The sequence below is a fragment of the Aspergillus steynii genome (assembly GCF_002849105.1).
Source record: "Aspergillus steynii IBT 23096 chromosome Unknown P170scaffold_2, whole genome shotgun sequence".
Lineage (NCBI taxonomy): Eukaryota > Fungi > Ascomycota > Eurotiomycetes > Eurotiales > Aspergillaceae > Aspergillus > Aspergillus steynii.
The window spans coordinates 2266020-2283430 of record NW_020194399.1 but is presented as its reverse complement, the minus strand read 5'-3'; the positions used below and the strand labels follow the sequence as shown (position 1 = coordinate 2283430).

General features: G+C 50.6%; 8 protein-coding genes across 8 annotated transcripts; 6 read left to right on the top strand and 2 right to left on the bottom strand.

The window, feature by feature from the left end:
- Positions 1-39: 39 nt before the first annotated feature.
- Positions 40-1212, bottom strand: P170DRAFT_350384 (putative short chain dehydrogenase/reductase; the record flags this gene model as incomplete). The annotated part of the gene is made up of 5 exons (XM_024843798.1): positions 40-316; positions 393-836; positions 906-971; positions 1021-1069; positions 1122-1212. The coding sequence occupies 5 exons, from the start codon at positions 1210-1212 to the stop codon at positions 40-42; spliced, it is 927 nt and encodes a 308-aa protein (XP_024707408.1).
- A 959-nt stretch (positions 1213-2171) lies between these two features.
- On the top strand, positions 2172-3717 carry P170DRAFT_433951 (dTDP-4-dehydrorhamnose reductase family protein). Its single transcript, XM_024848612.1, has 4 exons — positions 2172-2556; positions 2618-2637; positions 2699-3410; positions 3494-3717. Exons 1-4 carry the CDS (start codon positions 2345-2347, stop codon positions 3522-3524), a joined length of 975 nt encoding a protein of 324 aa, XP_024707407.1. The 5' UTR covers positions 2172-2344; the 3' UTR covers positions 3525-3717.
- A 975-nt stretch (positions 3718-4692) lies between these two features.
- Positions 4693-7131, top strand: P170DRAFT_472012 (uncharacterized protein; the record flags this gene model as incomplete). Its single annotated transcript, XM_024852898.1, has 1 exon — positions 4693-7131. The coding sequence occupies one exon, from the start codon at positions 4693-4695 to the stop codon at positions 7129-7131; it is 2439 nt and encodes an 812-aa protein (XP_024707406.1).
- Positions 7132-8175: 1044 nt separating this feature from the next.
- Positions 8176-9871, top strand: P170DRAFT_377587 (Zn(II)2Cys6 transcription factor domain-containing protein; the record flags this gene model as incomplete). Its single annotated transcript, XM_024845409.1, has 4 exons — positions 8176-8232; positions 8323-8838; positions 8892-9026; positions 9090-9871. 4 exons carry the CDS (start codon positions 8176-8178, stop codon positions 9750-9752), a joined length of 1371 nt encoding a protein of 456 aa, XP_024707405.1. The 3' UTR covers positions 9753-9871.
- A 290-nt stretch (positions 9872-10161) lies between these two features.
- On the top strand, positions 10162-11121 carry P170DRAFT_462145 (uncharacterized protein; the record flags this gene model as incomplete). Its single annotated transcript, XM_024852083.1, has 1 exon — positions 10162-11121. Exon 1 carries the CDS (start codon positions 10234-10236, stop codon positions 11119-11121), a length of 888 nt encoding a protein of 295 aa, XP_024707404.1. The 5' UTR covers positions 10162-10233.
- A 584-nt stretch (positions 11122-11705) lies between these two features.
- On the top strand, positions 11706-13175 carry P170DRAFT_377584 (phosphotransferase family protein; the record flags this gene model as incomplete). Its single annotated transcript, XM_024845408.1, has 1 exon — positions 11706-13175. A coding segment is annotated over one exon (1470 nt), but the record flags the coding sequence as incomplete, so codon positions are not given.
- Positions 13176-13488: 313 nt separating this feature from the next.
- P170DRAFT_472008 (SDR family oxidoreductase) lies at positions 13489-14420 on the bottom strand (the record flags this gene model as incomplete). The annotated part of the gene is made up of 2 exons (XM_024852897.1): positions 13489-14339; positions 14399-14420. 2 exons carry the CDS (start codon positions 14418-14420, stop codon positions 13489-13491), a joined length of 873 nt encoding a protein of 290 aa, XP_024707402.1.
- A 387-nt stretch (positions 14421-14807) lies between these two features.
- Positions 14808-15701, top strand: P170DRAFT_472007 (CoA-dependent acyltransferase; the record flags this gene model as incomplete). The annotated part of the gene is made up of 1 exon (XM_024852896.1): positions 14808-15701. One exon carries the CDS (start codon positions 14808-14810, stop codon positions 15699-15701), a length of 894 nt encoding a protein of 297 aa, XP_024707401.1.
- Positions 15702-17411: the final 1710 nt, after the last annotated feature.

Below are 17411 nucleotides of genomic sequence, written 5' to 3'. Positions count from 1 at the left end.
TAATTGTCAATCCAGGCTATTTATCGCAGACTAATGACTCTACACGAACAATCCCATCGAAGGCGGCGCCGCCTTCATCTGGTCTTCCTGGATTTCCTGCACCAGTGCGTTCCCGGCGTAGTCCTCCAGATCCAAGTCGATGTATCCCCTCGAGGCCCACTTCCTGCCCGAGAGAAAGATCGAGCGTCCATTGATGCTTGAATCGCTGAGGACTCGCAACAAACACTGTCCGGCATCTTCTGGTTCGGCAAACTGCACGCCGACCTCTTCGACTCGCGCGATGGCCTCCTCAGGCAGGATATTTGTTTTAACGTACCTGACCCGTTAGCCTCTTTTCCCACCACAGCCAAAATAACCTAGATATGTAGATAGGTAGGGAACGAGATACTAACCACGGCGAAATAACATTCGCGCGACTCCCGTAGTAGAACGCCGTTCGGCGCAACGCATGCATAATCCCTCTCATGGCCCATTTACTAGCACAGTACTGCGGCGTGCGCGGACAGTCCAGGAACGCAGCGCCCGAGCCGATCAGCACCAGACATGTATCGTCCTGGTCCTGGGAGGGTGTCTGTCCGTTCTGTTTGACGAAGTAGTGCGTTGCTAGCTTGGTTGTGTATAAGGTGCCGGTGATGTTCACGTCGATGACGCTGAGGTCGGGCTTTTGGGGAGGGGCCTGGTCGTCGACAGCGACGGCGAAGACTTCGTCGGGGCGGTGGATGCCGGCGTTGGCGATTACGTAGGAGATTTTGCCGGTGGGAGAGAGGGAGACGGCGGCTTGGAAGAGGGCGAGTTGGTCGGCCCAGTTGGCGATGTTGCAGGGGAGGAATTTGGTTCTGGATTTAGTGTTGGGGTTGGATTGGTGAGTTTAACTTTAAGAGATGGATTGGGGGTGGATTGGGTACCTGGGAAGCTCGCTCTCTAGCTTCTTTCCTTTGTCGGTGTCGAGGTCGCCGATGCAGACGGTTGCTCTGGTCGTGGTTAGGGCTGAGGGTTAGGATTGATTGATTGGTAGTGTACCCAGCTGCGACGAGAGCGCGTGTATATGCTTCTCCTATACCATTTGCGCCTGTATTCATCGTTAGTATGCTGGGCTCAGTATACGGGATTCTCAGTTATACCTCCAGTCACGATGGCTGTCTTCCCTTTCAAGCCTCTAGGGTCGACGTCGACATCGCAATCAATAGGGCCATTGTGGGTATATCCTTGCATGATGGGAATGATGGATGGTGTTCTAATTTGACCTGACCTTGGATAATTGAATATGAGAGAAGTATTTACAATTGATGTAGGGGTGATATTTTGCTTTTATAAGGTGCTTACAGCTCGCCCTATGTGATGCTCAAGGCACTAATGCACGATGCTTACGCCGAACCACGGGTCTAGTGTTGGCTCTCCACATAAGATCACGAATGGGCTTATTGAACTAATTTTTCTATTGTTGTGTATATATTTTTCAAGTGTTGTAGATACCTAACCAGGCTTAGAATTCGGAAGATTCATTGACATAATCTAAGTGTGTGGTAGACTAATCAGTTCATAGCAAATCGAGATATCTCGACCCTAAGACTTGACAATTGGTGCATAAAACTATGCGCTTTACACAGACATACCTCAATAAAGATTATTTCTCTAAGGTTTCTGTTTGATCACTTCTATTCGGGTGTCAATCTCGATCTCGATTTAAAAATTGGAAATTGCATCGAAAGTATTTTTCGTTTGTAAGGACGTGCTCACAAGTGACTATAGACAGGTATATTTGAGAAAGAGCACAGGAAAAATAGGCTATGGAGACACTGTAATGATATTTTCGCATTGTGAGTATCTTATTACCGAAGTTGATGTGTTCTAAAAATTAATCAATTGGCTTTGAATTAATTGTATGGCAGTCTTGGCCTATTTTGTTTATTCCGCGTGGATATATATAGGAAAGACCGAAGGAAAAGAAAGGAATGAAATAAAATAGATTAAGGGGGAAAAGAGAAAGAGAAAGAGAGAGAGAGAGAGAGAAATGCAAAGCAAAGAAAATGGCACGTTTGATAACCATAATAAAATACACGTGAATCTCTTTCTCCCCAGAGGAAATGGGGAAATCTTGTGTTGTCACACTATGTCCTACAAGGCAGGCCAAGAAGCTCAGCATCGTCAGCAACTCGCCAAATCTTGTTCCTGCGGATCGATCGACTTCTAGAATCCACCACGGAGGAATCTACACCGGCGACCGCATTCACGTCTCTGCTCGTCATCCGTCGACTGGATCCACTCCTCGCATCTCAGGACAACAAATCGCTTTACGTCATTTCCGTCCCGCCGTCAACCACTTCTTCACCTCGAGCTCCCCACCATGACTTCCTTCAACTCAACATCCGCCATTATGTCCACCAATGTCCTTGTCACCGGCGCCACCGGCCTACTGGGCCGCCAGATTTTCAACACCTTCAAACACTCCGGGTGTTTGGTCGTCGGACAGGGGTTTTCGAGAGCTGCCCCGCCGACGATATTGAAGGCCGATCTGGAAAACGAGGACGACATTAAGAGATTGCTGGACGAGGCGAAGTACGTTCCCTGCTCTTTAGACCCTCTTGCCATGGCTAGACTGACCTGGAAAATCCCTCAGACCGCAGGTTGTGATCCATTGTGCGTGAAACTGACCCATCCGGACTACTACCCCTCACTAAACTCAAGCCTCCCTGCTTAGGCGCCGCCAACCGGTCGCCCGATCTGTGCGAGAAAGATCCCGAAAAGGCCCGTCGCGTCAACGTGGAAGCCACCCGGACCCTGGCCGAAGCGACCTCGGCCAGCGGCGCCCTGCTCATCTACATTTCCACCGACTACGTGTTCCCGGGCAAGGAAGGCGAGGCGCCCTACGAGGCCGATGCCGAGACCAGCCCGCCCAACCTGTACGGCCAGCTGAAGCGCGACGGCGAGCTGGCCGTGCTGGAAGCCACCAAGGAGAACTCGCTGGGGATTGTGCTGCGAGTGCCGGTGCTCTATGGCACGGCTAAGGACAACGGCGAGAGTGCCGTCAACACGCTCGTCGACGCGGTGTGGAAGTCGCAGGATGATAACGCCGACGTCGCCATGGACGACTGGGCGCTGCGGTATCCGACCAACACGGAGGACGTGGCGCGGGTGTGTCGCGACGTGGTGATCAAGTGTATTAAGGAGCGGGCGCAGAAACGTACCCTGCCCACCATCCTGCAGTTCTCGTCGGAGGACCGCATGACCAAGTACGAGATCTGCGAGAAGCTGGCGGAGGTGCTGGGGTTGCCGCTGGTGGGGATGAAGCGGAACAAGCAGGGCAACGACCCGAATGCGAGTGTGCAGCGGCCCTACGACACCCATCTGTCGACCAAGACGCTGAAGGATCTTGGCATCGATGTGGGCACGGTGGATTTCGTGGCGTGGTGGTAAGTGTGATTGTGATTGAGATGCTCCGGTGGAGTCGCTATTCCTAGACATGTTGGAGACTAACGAGGAGGTGCATATTTAGGCGCAAGAACTTGGGGGCATACAAGAAATGATTGCATCGGACTGGACGATGGGGAAGCCCAATAGGAGAATGTAGGGAATCCAAGGGATAGGGATTGGGAACAAAGAACAAAAGTGCTTGCGGCGCTAGAATGAGAGACATGGATGCATCACGGACCAATAGTCAAGACGATATAGAGATCGACGCGAGAATAGCAATGCCGGCCAAGACCGGATTGATTCTGCCTTAGGGCAAGTGGATCAACTTCGTACTGCGTAGTAGTATTATAATATAATAATAATAATTATTATTCCCTGGAGAATACCTGATCCAACGCGACACAATTCCTGTTTGGCAGCCGCTAAGCGACGCTAACGGCAGTCCAGCCATCTCCAACAATTCTCTGTTCCCCGGAAATTACGGTGCGACGCTGTGCCGCCATATTTTTAGTTCTGCCCGTTTAAAATTATCATCGTATTCACTGCCGTAGGAATTAATTTAAGACGGCTGTCTGGACCTATCGCGAGCCCTCCTACGAGAGCCTTATTATTAACCCGACTATCGCCAATTGCCCCCTCCCCCTTACTTGCCGTCTTTTCTTGCTCTCCTCCATCGGCGTTTGAGTTCCTTTCTTTTGTACGATCTCGTCCCGTTCGGTGTGTTGATCCTCAGGTGGCCTCTGCATCAATTGCGATTCCCTCCTGCTCTGTCGTTTCTCCGGTTCATGCAGCCCCTTTTTCAACCTCCCGCTTCATCGCGAGGACGATGAAGTGATTTGACGCCGGTGAAACAAACCTGCAGCAATCAGGGGGTGGAGAAGAAAGGACAAAAAAGGGACTGAAAACCAACACAGGGGACGTTCATATTTGACCTCGTCCTTCCCTCGGTTTCATCGTCAAATCAATTTAATCTACTGCATATTCGGTTGAACTTGAATCCAGTACTATTCCAATCTCCAAGTCCAACTCTCCAACTCGAACGTTTCTACCCGTCGCAAAACCCACACACACACTCAGCCCAACACCCGACTCGGATCCAGTTTTGATCGACATTCCGACTGTCTAGACCGTTTGAACGTTCGCGAACAGGAAACGAAACAAAAATCCCTGCAGACCAGTTCTGCCCTATTCTGCCCTACATCAAGGGGACGATGCGCCTCGTGCCCTTTCACGATATCCCTACCCACTGAACACACCTACCAAAAAACCAGCCATTGCACCATGGCCATGGAAAAACCTGACGTGGCTGGCGCTGGGCAGTCCGCCCCCGCTAAATTCTCGCGCTATCGCTCCGTCCGAAAGGCTGCTTCCAACAGGCCCGACTTGCCTCAGTCGCATCCTCCACTCCCTCCCCTCGATACCTCCGTGCAGCACAAGGCCCCGACCGCCACCATGTCCGCCACCACCGTCAAACGGAGCATGTCGCGATATCGTCGCCAGCGAGCCCCGACCGAGACGAATGCGAGTCAGCCGCCCGTGCCGGCCGATCGGGCCTTGGCATACAGGGGTCCTGCGTCCGCGACGCAGGGGAAGAATGAGTGGCCGGGGCGCGAGCAAGGGGACCGGCGCCGACAGAGGGATGCGACCGTCCGCGCGGAGAAATTCGTCTGCCCGGAGGACAGCGAGGATGATGAGTTCCGCGACCACCATCGCCAGAATGCGATGGATCGGCTGACCGGCGGAGAAAAGAAGACGACCGGCGCTACGACTCACCGTCGACCTACGACTCGCGACAGGGCGGCCGCGCGCGATCGCGAGGCGAAACACTCGGACGAGCGACACTATCGCACCGATGGCGAGAGTAGAACCCGGGCCAGCAGCCGGCGTCGGTCGAGCCACGAGCCCAAACGGCATTCGCTGAAGGAGACGGCCAAGGTCTCGCGGCCTACGGACGAAGCACCGCAGCCAATCGACACCGCTGTGGGCAATCGGCATCCTGGATTCGACGCGCCGGTTTCGGCGGTCAATGCGGGCGAGCGACAGGTCTACGTGCGCTACCGAAAAACGACCATGCAGCTGTCCGTGACGCCGTCGACCTCTGCGCAGGATCTCCTCTTTATCGCCGGAGAGTGTCTGGCGGGTGAGATTGACCCGTTGAAATTCATTCTGATGGAGTCCTTCACGGAACTGGGCCTAGAGCGACCCCTGCGCCGATACGAAGCGGTGCGCGAGGTGATGAACTCCTGGGCGCACGACAAGGAGAACACGCTGATCGTCGTGCCGGGGGCCAGTCTCGAAGCGCTGTCGCAGCTGGACGCCAACTGCGTGTCGGGCCAGCCCGCGGAAGTGACGTTACACATGTACTACTCGCAACGGCTGCGCAAGTGGGATAAACGGTTCATCACGCTGCGCTCGGACGGCCAGGTGACCCAGTCCAAGAAGGAGAATGGCCAGGAGTCGGCGAATGTTTGCCATCTGTCCGACTTCGACATCTACTCGCCCACGCCGGGGTATCTGTCCAACAATGTGAAACCCCCCAAGAAGATCTGTCAGGCGGTCAAGAGCCAGCAGAAGTCGAGCATGTTTCTGTCCACCGAGAATTTCGTCCATTTCTTCGCGACCAATGACAAGGCGATTGCCGATGCATGGTACCGCGCCGTCCATGCGTGGCGCAGCTGGTACCTGGTCAATAAGCTGGGCGCAGGCGAGGACAAGACCGAATCCCCTGCCGCCGTGGACGAAGTGTCGCCCAGTAACAAGCCGTTCAAACCGTTGCTGCACATGGACTCCCCCGACACCTCGGGCTGCGAAGGCAAGCCGTCGAAAACGAAAGAGCTGTTTTCGCGCAAGAAGAGCACGCGCGAGCATGCGCCTCCTCCCTCATCCTTCCCCAAATTACTGGCCGACGAGCCCGACCTGGCACCGCCCCCTCCGCCTGTTTCTTCCTCGCCCGATGACTCGCCGTTCACTTCGTCCGGCCTCCTCGGACGCAGCTACACTCTTCGCCACCGCGCCATGAAAGAACGCGAGGAGCGCGAGAAGAAAGCCACGGAAGACCCCTTCGCCGCGCAAGGTCTCATCGGCAACATGACCCGGCGTCCGACCAACGGTCCCTCGTCCAGCCGACCGAACAGCCGCTCCAACACGATGACCTCCACCCAAGCCCCCGACCTCGCCGGACTCAAACGGTCTCAATCCATCAACAAAAACAAGCCCCTGGTCGACCTGACCCCGGTGTACCAAGAACCTCCCCAGCACGCACGCAAGGGCCGCGGCGTCGCCGTCGAGCCGGGAACGCTGCTCATTGACGCCGCCACCGGCCGCGAAGCCCCTGGCGGCATCGCGGTGCCGTCCGCGACGACGTGGCGCCGACCTCCTCCGCCTCCCGTTGATCTGCCCTCGCCGACCGAAGGCACATCTCGCACCCGCAACCGCTCCCGTTCGCGTTCCGTCACGGCGCGCAGCAACCACCCCCGACACTACAACGCCTCTGTACCCGCCTCCCCAACCGCCGCGTCCCCCGCCGACGCCACCCAGCGCGAAGACCCCTTCATCCCTAACAGCCTGATCTCGCGATCGGCGCAGCTGGCGGCGCTGCAGAACAACGGGGTCCCGATCGGCCACGGCGTGGCGACGGGGGATCGCATGGCTACGAAACCGATGCTGGACATGTCTGCGGACAATCCGTTTACGCAGGGGAGTCTGCTGAGGGGTTTGTAGGATGGTGTTGCTGTTGCAGACTATCTATCGATACATTGATGATGATCACGACTGCATGTCGCGTTTGGTGTTTGGTGTTGGATTTTCCCCATTCCTTTTCCTTTTGTTTTTTCCCCGGTAGAGATACCATAGCATAGCTATTGAATTGAGTACTAGTTGTTCTATTTGGGTCTGGGAGTCTGTAGGAGGAATCTGTAGGAATAGGAGATGCGATACAGCATCTATCTATTCTCCGACTTAATAAAGAAACTCGCCCCTTCCCCTGAGTCTCTGAGATGTACATTCACGTTATTCCACGACCCCTAAATCCAATTCAATTATGCGTATACCTCCTAATCGACCTTAAAAATAGGTAGAACGAAATACAAGACGTTAAAATGCCAGAAAAAAAAAGAACCCTCACCGCCGATCGCCAACCACACCCCGCCACATTTTAACTATCCCGCTAGCCCCTGCCTCCAACACTAGCAGTCATCACTCGGGAGAAGCCATGTTTCTATCCTCCTGAACACTGCTCTATTCTGGTATTTTGTGCATGTAGAATGCTGGAAAAATTATTCGAGAATTATTTCAGGCCAAGATGTTTTATATCTAACTATTCTGACATGAAACAAGGTCAAACACCACATGATACAAAGAAAACACCGCTACCAGTACTAGTTAACAGTCTCAAATGCCAAACAAAATAACCTCCAATAAAGTTAACCCCATGAAAACGTCCAGAACCGCTTAGTCCGACTCGACCCTCTTCATCCCGCACCACCCCCAATGTAAAGTAGGCAAGGTAGGTAGGTCGTAATCCCGGGCGCCCCCAGGTAATAATCACCTAGGATCAGGATATCTCTCCCAGTCCTAAACCACGCATCCATTGGTCTAGGTCAGTCTCGCCAATCACCACCCCCAACCCGATGATGTAAGGCCCACGCCAAGCGGGCAACACGAACAAGCCGCAGCTGAACCCGCCAAGACGAGGCTTTCCGTGGGAACTGCGTCATCGCCATTTAAATCAGCTCGTCGCTGTTGAGATCATCAGAAAGGGAGAAAATGCCTGGCGTTCCGTCCGGTCGTGGGTGCGAGGCTTGTCGGAGGCAGAAGAAGAAGGTCTGTTTGTCTCTCTCTCCCTGCTTTACCTAGCTGGCTGGCTGGTTAGGTGGCTAGTCACATAGCTAGGATTGATGTTAACCGGAGCAGTGCGACCAAACCAAACCCAGCTGTTCGCGATGCACGCGCCTCGACATCCCCTGCATCGGCAGCGGGCAGAAGCGCTACACATTCAAAGACCAGATGGTCGTGTGGCGGGACTCGTCTGCCCGGCGCACGCGATGGGACGTCCGTGTCGCGAGTATCACAGACGCAGACGCAGACGCAGACGTGGAGGTCGTGCCGCGATCCCCTACCAACGCGATGACCACGACGACGACGGCGCTGGCCAGTCTGCTGAACATGTCCGACGTGCGCTACGAGGTCGTCTACTACGGCGAGTTCCTGAAGGATCTGCCGCGGCGCATGGGCAGCAATGAGGTGTTGGATGCGTCGATTGTGGCGCTGACGCATGGCTATTCGGCGATTCATACGCATTCGCCGTCGGCGGAGGCGTTGGGGAGTTATGTGCATGCGTTGAAGACGTTGCGGTTTGCGCTGCAGGATCCGAAGAAGACGAGGACGGCGGAGACGCTGTGTGGGATTTATTTGATTATGATTTGTCAGGTTAGTATGCGGTGTCTCTGTCTGCTTGTGAGGTGCTGGGCTGACAGGAGTAGAGCTGGCTCGGCAAGCAGGATGATAATTATGTCAGTCACGGCGAGGCGATGGCGCATTTGCTGAGCATGGCCGTGACGCAGGACTGGAAGGGCGGGTTCATCAAGGAGATGCTACTGACCTTTTCGGTTCCAGTGGTATGCATCATCCATGCATCCCCATCTCCATCTCACCCCCACAACGGTCTAACAGTAAGATAGATCCTCGAAAGCGCCTTCAACCCGCGCATCAAAATCGAGCCGTGGTTCTCCACCCTCTGCGAGCGCTACTTCCCATCCGAGCCATCCAAACCGGGCCCCTTCCCCAGCCTCATGCTCAAGAACCTCGCCAACATTCCGCAGTACATCCGCGAGCCGGAGCAGCACGCGTTCGAGATCGAAGCCCTCTACAACGCCATGCGCATCGACATGCCCAAGATCCGCACCCTGCTGAACGAAACCACCTCGAAGCTCTTCCCCACCCCCGAGGCAAGCCCCGGCATCGCCGCCATGCGCACCTTCACGCGCTACCAGGCCGCCTACGGCATCCTCATGTCGCTGGGGATCATGCTGAATCGGATCCTGAGGGAGTTCGACCCGGGCGATGCGGCGCTGCGCGACGAGGGCGAGAATATTTTCGACGAGACGATGATCTTGGCGTATGAGGCGGCGCGGCACAGGCCGTTGGGGTCGGCGTATATGCCGCTGTGTCTGGCATCGGCGTGGGCGGCGACGACGGATCCGCTGAAGAAGGCGCAGGCGGAGGCGATTTTGGCGGAGTATCAGAAGGATTTTGCAGAGGCGAGGTGGTTGGCGGGGGGTGTTTGGTTGGCGAAGAAGTTTGAGAGTTTGAGGAGGAAGTTGTCGGGGGGGATCAAGTTCTAGTTTGTCTAGAGGACATGGCTTGTTATAGACTGTTATTTACGTCGGATTCTTCGGAAGTCATGTGAAAATGTAGGGATATCTCTGGATCAGTGTCACCAAATCCCACTCCACATTTAAACACGGACCCATCAGAAAGCAACGCAACTGCAAGAGTAATAACACAGCGCCATAAACTTCCAGAAGGAGTATGTCAAGCTCAAGTCCATCAGCGGCGTGCCACTGCCAAGACACTGCTAACCGGGTTGGGCGATATGTGCCGCCAATACGAGCTGATATGATGTCCCGGTCGTGTTGAACAAGGCTGTGTTGCAGAATGAGGTGGATCGGAGGGTTGAGAATGGGGGGATTGCTATATATTGGGTGTGTCCTGCAATGGGTTGACAACTTGATTGATAACCTCATTCTATACCTACCACCTTTCACTACTGTATACTTCGGAAATATACTTCCAAGAGAACCAATTGACCAGATCAATATCAAAATGAACTCTTATTACTCAAATAACCTCCCTCCTGCACCACCGAATTACTACAACCCTCCTCCGCCGAACTACGGTCCTCCACCTTATAACCACAACTACAACTATCCACCTTCAGGACCACCAGGACCACCAGGACCACCACAGAACTACTATCCTCCTCAAAACTACTACAGCACTGACAACAATGGCCACTTCCCACACACTCCATCACCGCCACCATTTCACCCACATCATCACTTTGATCCTCACTCCCACCAGCAATCCCAAACAGCAACAACAACACCCCCCTCAACCCTAACCATAACCCCCTCCAAAGAGAACTCCTCCCTCTTCCACCTCACCCCATTCTCCACCTCAACCCCCAGCCAACCACCCCAATACAGCGCCCTAATCAACAAATACAGCAAACCCCACGTCCAGATCTCCCAAGGCCCAAACACCCCCTCGACCTCCCCCCCACTGGGCACCGCCATAATGCACTCCTTCTCCTCCACAACAGACTGCGTCCTCCCCTCCCCAACCTCCCCCAACACACCCTGCCCCTTCGGCGTGAAAGAATCCTCCCTGTCCGGAAACTTCACCGTCACGCACCCCGTCCTGGGGAGCTATAAATGGAAAGCGAACCAGTTGACCGGGACCACGCTCGAGCTGGTCAGACTGGATGGGGATGGACACGGGCAGAAGTTGGCGAAGATCCACGTGTTTGGGTTTGGGGCTTCTGGGTCCTCTTCTAAGGGGAAGGCGAAGGGGAGGAGGTTGGAGATCTATGTGCCGATGAGCAGGCCGGTGATGGATTTGGTGGTGCTGTCGGGGTTGGTGGCCATGGTCGGGACGAGGGGGATGATGGAGGCTGCCGGGGAGGTCGCGGGGGCGCTGGCGGGTGTTTAGGATTTTTTGTTTTGTTTTTGCTTTCAAGGTTGGGGTTGGGCTGGATTAGTTTGTTTTGATTTTTGCTTTTAGAGTTAGGGCTGTTTGTCGTATGGTGAAGTTGTCTTATGGATGGGTTGGGTGTGGATAGCGGTGGTTTGGTTTTCTTTTATAGACGATATAGTGAATAGGGCTTTTATTTGATTTTATTTTTTTTTGCTTCTTTTATCTTCAGTACAGCCGATCGCAGATGATCGGAATAGACTGGTGTTTGTTTATGGTGGTTAAGTATAAAAACAAGATAGAAGGTCCATAATTCAGGGTTTAGTGGGTTTTCCAAGAAGAACACGCATCTTCTGATACTAGTAGCAGCCTGAAGTTACCACTCAGATAATCGGTCTAGAGTATTTAACCACTTAGGTAGCTTTCGAATATTTATACCGGCACCAATTAAAACCTCAAAAAGATCGACCCCGGAAAACAGTCATGTGGTAGGTACCTAGTGTTCAAATCCCCAGCCCCCTGGTTATTCGGCGTCCCTCTTCCCAGCATACAGAATAAGCCTCCATCTACCAGCGTCCTGCCAACCAGTTAACCAGGCAAACATGCAGAGTCGAATGAGCCCTGACGATCTAGCCTGGGAACAAGCCGAGTCGACATCCGACACATGGCTTGCGCAATTCCTCGAAATCGACCTCCTAAGACCGATCGCCGAGTTCATGCTCACCCACAACAGAGGCACTGCCACCGAGTTCGCCATCCTCCGAAAAGGCTCCTATAACATCTCCTTGCGCCTGAAGTACCGAAACAGCGCTACCGTGATCCGGCTATCGCAGCCTGGGGCTGTCATGTTTCCCGAAGAAAAAGTTGTCAATGAGGTTGCTGTGATGCGGTTTCTCACGGACCAGACATCCATTCCTCTTCCGTTTGTGCATCAGTCAGGGACAAAAAAGGAGAGTCCTCTTGAGCTTAACCCGTTTATCATAATGGACTATATCGAACATGAGACGAAAATGTACGATGCTCTGAATACCCCAGGATGCCCGAGAGAAGACCGCGGTGTTTCGGACCCGCACATCGACGAAGACAGGCTTGAAATGCTATATAAACAGCTCGCAGGAGTGCTGCTTCAATTATACAAGCCCTCTCTACCTCGCATCGGCTCTCTCAGCCAGATCGACGACTTCACCTGGGAAGTGGCAGGTCGGCCTTTATCAATGAACATGAACGAGCTCGTCCGACTGGGTGGCTTGCCACGATCGAAACTCCCTAACCAGGATGTTATATTTCCCACGTCTTCATCATACATGGAAGCGCTTGCAGACCTCAATATACAGCATTTAATCCACCAAAGAAACGACGCCGTGGAGTCTGCAGACGACTGTCGACGCAAATTCATCGCGCGGCAGCTCTTCCGCAAGCTTGCCAGAAACAAGAGACTCACAGATCCGGTGTTCGAGAATGGGCCTTTCAAACTGTGGTGTGATGACTTCCGGCCAGCGAATGTATTGCTGAATCAGGGGATGGAAATCGCCGGCGTGGTAGATTGGGAGTTCACGTATGCTGCGCCGGTTGAGTTCTCTCATGCGCCGCCTTGGTGGCTATTAATCGAGAAGCCAGAGTACTGGGCTGAGGGCATTGAGGACTGGACGAGAGTTTTTGATCATCATCTGAAGACGTTCCTGAAGGCGATGAAGGATTGTGAAGATACGGCGATTGAGCAGGGTCGGTTGGGTGAAGATCAGCGACTGTCGGGTGCTATGCGTGAGAGCTGGGAGAATGGGAGTTTCTGGATAGTGTATGCGACGTTGTATAGCTTTGCGTTTGACCAGATCTACTGGCGGAAGATTGATCCGCTGTTCTTCGGACATGCTGAGAATCTCGAGGAAGCGTGGAAAGAAAGGCTCGAGCTGTTGAATGAGGAGGAAAAGGATGAGATGGAACACCTGGTAGCTCGGAAACTCAAAGAGATGGAGACTAGGGTTCTGGCATGGGATCCGGATGAGTATACCGTGGCTTTTAGTCAGCAGTTGGATACTCAGGAGGGAGAGGTAAATGAACAAAAGGTCGAAGGGGGACAATGAGAGTAAAGCCCACGTTGGCAGGACCATGAATAGAGACGAGTGATTGGGAGATTTATATATTTGGATATTGCAGTTTCTATAAATAGTTTTGTGTTCATTATGAACTACCCACCGACGTACGATGTATAGGACTTGATAAGTAGATTGATGTGATGGTGTATATGCCTTCTGCTTAAAGCTGCCTCTTTTGGGGAGACTGGTTCACATATGTGTCTCCAACCGACCGAGAGTTCAATAATCTATCACCGGATCTAAGCTAGATGCCTCCCACATCTCCCAAGGAATGTCAAAAGGCGTACTGCGTCTATAACACCATCTCCATCTTCAATTTGCGATCATTCTCAATCTCCTCACGCCGCCCCACAAATTCAGCCATATCCCAATTCGCACCGACAAGCCTTCCAGCCAACCATTGACGGCGCTCTTGCGTTAGCCATGCAATCGTATCTCCACATAGACCAGGACTATTGACAAAAATGCCCCTCTCCTTCTGCAGAAACACCTTGATCAAGTCCGTAGCCACCGGCCCCGGATACATCGCAAACGAAAGGATCCCCTGATCACGATACTCACTCGCCAGAAGATCCGTAAAGCGCAGCACTGCAGACTTACTGATCTGGTAGCCCGACATGCCCGGCGTTTGCATGATGGCCCCGATCGAACTCATGTTCACGATTGTCCGTCCCTGGCCCCGTAAGAGCAAGGGCAGGAACGCCCGCGTGACCAGATACGTTCCTTTGAGATTCACCTTGCAGGTCCTCCACCATTCGGACGGGTCGCTGTCACCGATTGCGTGTAGGGCTTCGAGCCGGCCGGCGTTGTTGACGAGGATGTCCAGATGGCCGAACTGCGCTTCTGCCTGGGCTGCGGCGTTGGATACTGCGGCTTCGTCGGTCACGTCAAGGGCGAGAGGGAGGACTTTAGGCGGGGCATGTCCAGCACGTTGGCTGGTGTGGATGATGCTGGACTCGAGGTCGTGAAGGTCGCTGCGTGCGGCGATGGCGATGGATGAGGCCCCGGCGCGGGTGAATGAGGGCGCGATCGCTTTTCCGATTCCGCGAGAGGCGCCAGTGATGAGAACTGCGTGGCTGCGGTGGTCGGATGAGGAGGTGAAAGGGTACGTGTCCTGGTGGAGGGTTTGGGTGAAATTGACAACTTTAGTTAGTTAGCAAGGGGTTGAAGGCAGGTATTGAGTGTGGAATGAGGGAGCTTACATTCAGGGCTGAATTTGAACATTTTGGCGAGACTCGGATAGTTTTAATATAACTCCTACCTGTGAGGAAGAAGGATGTACAGAAGAAGGATTATTGCTCGTCAAGGGAGGTGCTTTAATAATCATTTTGACCTGACTGTTGATCTATACTGGCTTGTCACACCTACGATGCTAGGGCAGATGTTGGGTATCTCGTGATATACAACCATCCAATCATTTGCGCCACAAATGCCATGCACCGCAACAAACCATATATCTACATATTGCAAGGGGTGTGTGGCGTTCAGCCGTTGGATATCGAGAATGGCCAAGTTGGAAAATATATGTTGGTCAAGTTAGAGGAGAAAAGACATTATCTAATCACTGTTTTCCACCAGCTTTGCTGTGACTCGTTCAGTTTATATAACTTCATGGACACATGGATAAGTCTGTACGAAGCTATCGTGACAGACAGAGATACTGCCACTGTTCCTTGTCCGCGATATTCATACGCAGACTTCACCCTCTGGCACAACGAACAGCTGAAATCGTCCGAAACGCTGGCGAATAGGTCTTACTGGTCTTCACATTTGGACGGGTTGAAGGAAGCCCATAAACCGCCATCATTTTTCAAGGGGAATCAATCCACAGCTCTAAATCAACGAGGAATTCATAGACTTCGACTACCGGCCAACCTACATCGACGCTTGGGCCGTATATGTTCGATGCTCGGTGCAACATCTTTGAATTTCCTAGCTGCATCATTCCGGACATTCATGTATCATAATACAGGAGACCGAGACGTGCCCTTGTTCATGGTAGATGAGACGAGGCCTCACGAGACCGTTGAAGGAGCCATTGGATATTTCACCAACCTGCTCCCTCTTCGCGTCCAGATAAGGTGCGATGACATGAGCTTCGAGGAATTGGTCATGCGCGAGAAAGAGAACTTCTCCCAGGCCCGTTCGCACGTTTTGCCATTTAACGAAATTGTGGATTGCCAACGAGTTAAGAGTACGACAAAGCAGCTTCCACTTGGAGAAATTGCCATTCAATACCGGAACCAGCGTGGTGCGACATCTTACCGCACGGCAGACCTTGAGGCGACAATCGATGAGACCATAAGATTCCCCTCGCACTTTGACATCTGCCTAGAAGCCGAAGAGAAGGATGGCGACCTCGAGCTATCCCTCGATCATTCTGCTTCCCGATACAATACTGAAGACATGGAGCGGTTCTTCGGCGACTTTCTTCTCTTTCTGAGCTCCTTGATTCGTGACCCACGGCAGGCGATTGAGGAAGCCTACGTTAATGGCACGATATAGAAGCCCGATGGGTGCAGATTACGGTGAAAGTCGGTGCAGCAAGGGGCTTTGAACAAGAAACCTTCGTTATCACTGCTCATGTCTCCTATTTACGCGCAAAGAGGCAGTCCTTGCATGCAATGCTGCTTTTTGCTAAAATGCTTTCACTGCTCCGCAGGCACAACCACATTGCGTGCGGTTATTAAGTAGGATTAGCACAATTGACCATATTTAGTGTAGATCAATTCAGGCCTAATTTCACCTCGTTCTTCTGGAATAGTTCCATTCATATGGGGAAAACACGATACCAGAGTGCATTGTGCATGGTAGTAAAAGATATATTTTTATTTGTAGGAATTACGAGGTAAGACGCTGTATTCGTCTTGAATAAAACATTCAATTTCTGATGATCAAGATGATGATAAAGGGAAGGTCTAGATATACCAGAGGACCCTATTTTATATCTCACAATCTCGCTAGGGGTTCCTATTTAATTTAGGAGGTCTCCGGTAAATCGCTGCGGATGATCTTATCTTGGTAGGAATATTCCGGTATATCTATTTAGGATACCGGGAGTTTCCCACACACCCTCTTAAGATAACAGTTATTTTAAAGCTAAAATATTTTATTTAGATATTTTTATTTAGCTGTAATTATTTAACACTTATTAATTTAGTGTGTTTTTTAAATTTAACGCGTGGGAGCGCTTTTATTAATATATCTATAATTATTCTGTTTATAGTCAAGTGTTAAAGTTTAATATCGCCGTGCTAAATTACCTCGCAAATTTAATAGATTTAAATATTAATATATTTGCTTCAGGTATACATCTGGGTATTTTTTATAAATTTTAAAGTAGATTCTGAGTTAGTATAGATAATTATTAGTCTTATATTACTAAAGCTAATTAATTTAAATATTTAAATAATTTAAATTACTTTCCTGCCTGCTATACTGACCATAGTATATTTAGTTTTATAAATAAATAAGTTTATTATAGTTTATAGCTTTAAGATCTAGAAAATAAGTCTGCTAGCTAATATAAAAATAAAGCTAGTAGTAGATTTTTATATATTAAGATCGCCGGCAAAATCTGTATCTATATATTTTTTTATTATTTCTAATTATTCTACTATTTCTGCCTCTTATCTTTAATTTATAAGCGGAAAATAATACTATAATTAATTATTAATTAAAAAAATTAGAGGAGGTAAATCAGGTCTTTTATATATAAGTTATTAAGATTTAAAGCGAATTATATAAATTATTTAATTTTAAATAAAATATCAGGGTAAGTTTATAAAATAATATATATAATTAAACTAAGTAACTTCTAATATTACTTCAGGAGGTCGAAATTCAGTTTTTTTATAATTAATTTAATTAATTTAATATTTTCGCGGGCTAAAGTAAATAAGGTTTTATTTAAATTATAATCAAAATTATCAAGAACATATTATATATATATAAATTAAATTAATTTAAGTATCCTTTTCTTTTTATTTTTTTTTATTTTTATTCTTAGGTAATAAGCGGCTTCCTAAAAGTAAATATTATTAAAAATATCTTAGATAGCTATTATTATTTCCTTAACAGTTTTATAATTACTAGTTATTAAGATATTATTAATATAAATAATTAAAAAAGTCCTATTTATATTAGTAAAAAAATATTTATTCACAGAGGTCAGGAAAAAGCCTATTTTAGTTAAATTATATTATAAAGTAAAAT

Excerpts from the sequence above, each read along its gene's own strand:
- P170DRAFT_433951 (XM_024848612.1), top strand. The coding sequence starts at position 2,345 with ATGACTTCCTTCAACTCAACATCCGCCATTATGTCCACCAATGTCCTT. Across the intron at positions 2,557-2,617 it reads AGATTGCTGGACGAGGCGAA|ACCGCAGGTTGTGATCCATT; the intron begins GTACGTTCCCTG and ends AAAATCCCTCAG. Across the intron at positions 3,411-3,493 it reads GTGGATTTCGTGGCGTGGTG|GCGCAAGAACTTGGGGGCAT; the intron begins GTAAGTGTGATT and ends GTGCATATTTAG.